This window comes from Coptis chinensis, chromosome 9, assembly GCF_015680905.1.
Source record: "Coptis chinensis isolate HL-2020 chromosome 9, ASM1568090v1, whole genome shotgun sequence".
Lineage (NCBI taxonomy): Eukaryota > Viridiplantae > Streptophyta > Magnoliopsida > Ranunculales > Ranunculaceae > Coptis > Coptis chinensis.
Genome location: NC_141464.1, coordinates 67,857,510 through 67,862,854, shown reverse-complemented (window position 1 = coordinate 67,862,854; position 5,345 = coordinate 67,857,510). Strand labels below are relative to the sequence as shown.

The 5,345-nt window shown below is 36.8% G+C and overlaps 1 protein-coding gene across 1 annotated transcript; it reads left to right on the top strand.

Annotated features, from left to right (window-relative positions):
• Window positions 1–383: 383 nt before the first annotated feature.
• Window positions 384–4,641, top strand: LOC147477558 (uncharacterized). The gene is made up of 8 exons (XM_086586038.1): window positions 384–414; window positions 504–704; window positions 789–801; window positions 916–1,019; window positions 2,124–2,258; window positions 2,647–2,988; window positions 3,113–3,442; window positions 3,587–4,641. The coding sequence occupies exons 1-8, from the start codon at window positions 384–386 to the stop codon at window positions 4,549–4,551; spliced, it is 2,121 nt and encodes a 706-aa protein (XP_086442164.1). The 3' UTR covers window positions 4,552–4,641.
• The last annotated feature ends 704 nt before the right edge of the window (window positions 4,642–5,345 follow it).

Sequence of the window (5,345 nt, the reverse complement as noted above, 5' to 3'; positions counted from 1 at the left end):
GTAGGTGTATACAAAACCTAGTCAGCTGCTCTGTACCATTTCAATTTTCAAGGATTTAGGCTTTAATGTAATGATCATTCTGTAGCTTTATTTCTTTAGTAATTTTGGTTGATGACCAATGTGACTTGTGCTTTAAGCAATGGGGGTGTACTAGCTGTTCAAAATCAAAGTAATAACACTCTCGCAGTCTCACAAAATTCCAAGTTCTTGTTTATAGCTCTCTAACTGAATGTGGATACCAATATCATGGTATACAATTCATAGCTCCTATAGTTTTATGTTCCTAATATTGGTGCATGGTTTAGCAGAACGAAGATATTGTAACTAACCGCAGTTTTCCTTCCTTGAGTTGCAGGATTTGGATAGCGGACATGGGTAATGAGATGAGGAACAACAATGTATCTGGTTCGCAAGGTATATTAGAAGTTTCTGTTAATCTGTTATACGTAGCTTTTACATAAAGAGAATTAAGTAGCAAGTTCTAATACATTGAAATGCTACAGAGCAGGAAGACAGCGAGGTTGAAGCACCAAACAGTTATTCCGAAGTGCCCTCTACCGCAACTAATGACAGTAAAGTGAAAGCTGAGAAACCGGTTTCTTCACCCAAAGAGGAGGATTTTCATGAGAGACATCATAGTTTGATTTCTGAAGATCCAGGAGTAGGTGTTTCTTATATTAAGAAGGAAGCATCAAACGAAAAAGGTATGTAAATTGTTTTCTTTGAAACAATTGTATTTAGTATGTAGCATCTGCTTTACATCAATCTATTTGTGTTATATTTATTAGATTTACCTATTAAGTATACTAGTTCATCTGACTATACTGCAACTCTAGAACCATAAAATACTTAGGATCAGGTTCCTGATGTATCCTTAATATATCTGTCGACGACAAATGGTACAAATGGCAAAAGGACTGAACCACCTTCATCATCAGAAGATGGATTTGTGAATGAGACAGCTTCAGCTTCTGAGCACCCATCAGAAACTAGTAGTGGTGAAATTCAGAATCGCAGAGGTAAGAATCTTTCATTTCCTATCAGTCTTATATGAGGATAAATAGAACCAGTAACCCAAAAGATCAAGATAACGCAAGGAATGGTGGTATAAGAAAACAAATAAGAATCAATCACTTTTTAATAGACTAAGGCTGAGTCCAATGGTTTTGGACTCTGTATCTCCAAAACTAAAAAAAAATGTGTTTTAAGGATATAGAGATGGTTTCAAACATACTACGCCACTTCAACTGGTGTAGTTTGAATAATTGAATTTATTACCACTTCGACCATTGTAAAATGAAAAAATAAAATAAAAGTTTGTTGGAGATAAAATGAAAGGACTTGGCGGTGCAGCTTGTTGCACGACTTGTTTTAATTATTTGTAAAACTCGTTATCATTATTAATAAAAGTTTCCACTTCAAAAAAATAAAATCCATTCTATGCCACTTCAACTGGCGCCAAATGAAAACCCAAAATTTTTCCTAGGCCACTTCAACTTCAACTGGCAACCAAATTACGCCAAATGAACTGGCATAGAATCTATTCCTCATTCCTTAATATCACTTCATATATATGAGTGTTTTCCGGATAGGGATAAGGAACCGTCGACATAGAGAGCCATCAAACTCACCTTTTGTCCATTTTTATAGGGATAGGGAGCCATTAGACTCAGCCTAAGCTAAGCACACTATTTGGCATTCTGCGAGGATAGTTGATCGTGAGCTCAATTAAGTCTAATGGAGTACCAACAAGTGCACCTCAAATACAAGAAAGATCATTCCCACAGTAGTAATAAGCTCTCCTAAAAAATGTAAACAACACTAAAACATTGTTTTGATCATTCCCTAAAGTCTGTGCGATGGAGGCTTACACCTCGCAACTGAGGCGTACACCTTGGGAATGCCTCATGCACTGAAGCGTATGCCTCCTATGCATATACGCATTACTCAACGCTTCTAAGGAGTTTTAGGTTCGCCTCGCCTCGAGGCGCCTCAAATGTTTTTTAAAACATTGCATACTCTCTTTAAAAAAGTAACCAACACAAGAAGTTATCGTATGTATATAGTTTTTATTTATCTATGTCCTACATATCCATCTTAGTTTGCCAGTTTTACTGCTCCAGAGCCAGAGGATACTGAGGTTCAAGCACCTGATGAATCCTCAACTTTTTTGATGTTAGAAGATCAAAATGATGAATGTATCCAATCAGTTTTATCACCTGAAGATGGAAGTTCAAATGTGACAGCTTCTGCTTTTGGTACGAATCCAACAGAAACAAATCATCCCAATATAACAAACATGGAAGGAAAGAGGTTAGTGTGTCTCCTTATATTGTTCGTAATTCTTATTTAGATTCAATAGGCCTGACTTTGGAATCATTTAGGAGTCATAGATGCAATTTATATGGGAGTTTAGGATCAAGAGAAGAATAGTTACACTAGACATATTCTTTCCGAATGTAGCATTATTCCTAATAGTCTAATACCTCCAAGTTGATTACTTATTAACTGTAACAGAGGGGGAAGAATCAATGAATTCATCTCTAGACACAATATCAACTCCACTGGATTCAGAAGTTGTGGCATCAAAAGATCTAACTTTCAATCAATATAAGCCTGTTAACATTGACGCATAACAAAATTCAGATGTTGGAAGTGTCCTGAGAAGTGATCCATTCACTTTAACAACACCTCATGATTCTGAGGAAATAAAGAACGAAACTGAAGGTGTTCTACATGGAAGTGTTATCTCTGTTACCAGTTTAGAAGTAGAAAAGCATAAGGATGACATGCAAAAGAAAGAAATGCAACTTGAAGAAGAGAAATTACTAAGTACAAACAACACCGATGAAAGGGAATTCAGAATCACAGTTGGAGCTAATGTCGAAGAGATATTAAAAGTTGTGCTCAATGATGTTGACATAGGAGATAATGAACAACGAGCGCTCAAACAGAACTTTGATAGAAAAGACTCCACAGATTTACAATGCAACTGAACCATTTCAAGTAGAAACTTCCCAATCCCAAGACAAATTTGTGGTTTTCATTAATGACACAAGTATGACTGGGAATGATTCTGGCCTCGAATGGAACAAACATAGTGTCAACACAGTTTCACTTCCTGAGGAGTTGGAGGAAGAACCAAAGGTGGACAAGTCATATAAGCTCGAAACTACGTCAATAGGCGTGGATAATGAAGAGGTAAACAAGGGGATTGAGATTAACGGACTGAACAAGTATGGGATCAAAATGGATTCTCAAACTAGCAAGAATAAGGTGATTGACAATGGAGACCAAGCTACCATCCATGACAGTAATATTTCAGTTTATAAGATGAAGACGGGTTTGGAGAAAGAACCTAAGATGCGCGGTGAAGTTTCATCTTCTTCATCTGATTTGGCTGTGGTTGATACCAATTCCATAGGAGAAAGAATTTCCATGTGTTATTTTTCCTTGTGTAGCTCAATTGTAGATGAAACGGTTGCAGAGGAAAGAGAGCATCACGACAATGTAAGGAAGGATGTAATAGAAACAGAGATACTGAATCCAGTTTTTTTCCACTTAGATCCTACATAACACGTTACAGCATATCTCGTTTCTTCAGTCAAAATTCAATCTCAAGATCCCTTACAGAACCTCACTGTAGTGGCCGCTGAGATGGTAGATAACTTGGAACTGAAGCAAGAGGTTTCAAAAGTCGCTGATGTTAGTATAGACTCAAATTTTGATGTAGGGATCTCAAGGGAAGAAACTTCAATGCAATTTGAAACGTATGTCATTTCTACAGATCTATCTCAAGGACAAGAACTAATATGGGGTCCCACTGCCGCTAAATGTGGTAATGGTTTAAGCATGGATATCGGATCTCCTGACAGCACTGGGAGTTACAACACTGCCTATGAACAGGAAATTTTAAGTCCCAAGGTTGACGACAAGATAAAGTCCACTTTTGCAAAAAAGCAAGGTGAAACTGTGATTGACAAGTATGAAAATCCTACTGTTGAAGCTAAATGCAGTGTTGAGAGGTTCAGTATTGCATCGTCTTCAAAAGACTGGAACATCCATGCTGAAGTCACTGAAGTTTCAAAGGTTAAAAAATCTGAAGAGCCTAGGAAAATCCCATTACAATACGAAGAACAGACTATAACTACTGAGGCCTTCAATAAAAACTCCTATGGTTCAGAAACCGTTGCTAGTAATGTTGACTCTATAATTGCAGAAACTGTTCCTTCAGCATTCAAAGAAGATCAAGAAAGCTATAGTGAAAAGCTAGGACAGCATCAAATTTCAGAAGAAAAGCAAGTCGTGACGTTGGGAAGAACCGACTCTGGGAAGTCAAACATTCCACTTTTCAGCTTCTTAAAGGAAGAAAGCTATTCTGCTGGGTCACAACAGGAACAAGAGAGACTAGTTGCAAACAACGCAATTGAAGAAAATTGGAATTCTCACAATTACACAGTCATGGCTATCGCTTCCCAAGGAGGAGAGAAACGCAAGCCTCTGCCTTTCTTCTTCAGTGTCTGCATGTGTGGTACATCAGATATCCACTGAGGTCTTCGTATGTTTATATACGTTAACATGTTTTTCGTTCACATGTTTTCAACACTTTTGTGTCATAGGGGAGAGAGTTTGGGTAAAGAAAATGAGACTATAGAGCAAGATATTTGCTGGAAACATAGAATCAAAATAATTATATAAAGAGTGATTGTGCACCTTTACAGTTGTGGTTTGTCAATATTTGTATTCTTTTTCGATCGGTTTACAGGATTATGTGATATTGATTCATAATTTCATATATAATAATTATTTCTCCATCTTGTGTGATTGAGAATTTTGTAATAAAGTGTTGGAGGAAGATTGTACTTCAAGCAGCTTTGTTACCTATGGTGTAATGTATCCCTATAATGTTCTGCTATATTGTGAATCTAATTCTGAAGTGGACATTACTCTTGCATATTTCTTGTATGTTTTTGTTGAGTTGCCTTTCTAGAAATGAAAACATAATTCAGATCATTATTCTGTTTATCTGATTTTTGTTCTGTTTCTCAAAAGAATGTAACTGTTTAACATTTTATTCCAACTGTCAAACGTTTTGTAGAATTGGTCAAGTGTAGACTGAACTTTTTGCTTGTTAGTGTTAATAAGCTCTTCACAAGTTTTTCCACATCATGCATTCGCAAAGTCAATTTTTATAAAAGAGAAAGGAAATCACGGGTAATGAATGCTTTGCGTCAGTGGCTAGCACTGTACACGCCTAACATAGAGTGAGCACATGCTCCACAATGGGAGCACAGTTCACACAATTTCTACTATAGTACAGTCCGTATAACCAAAAACCTTTCTTT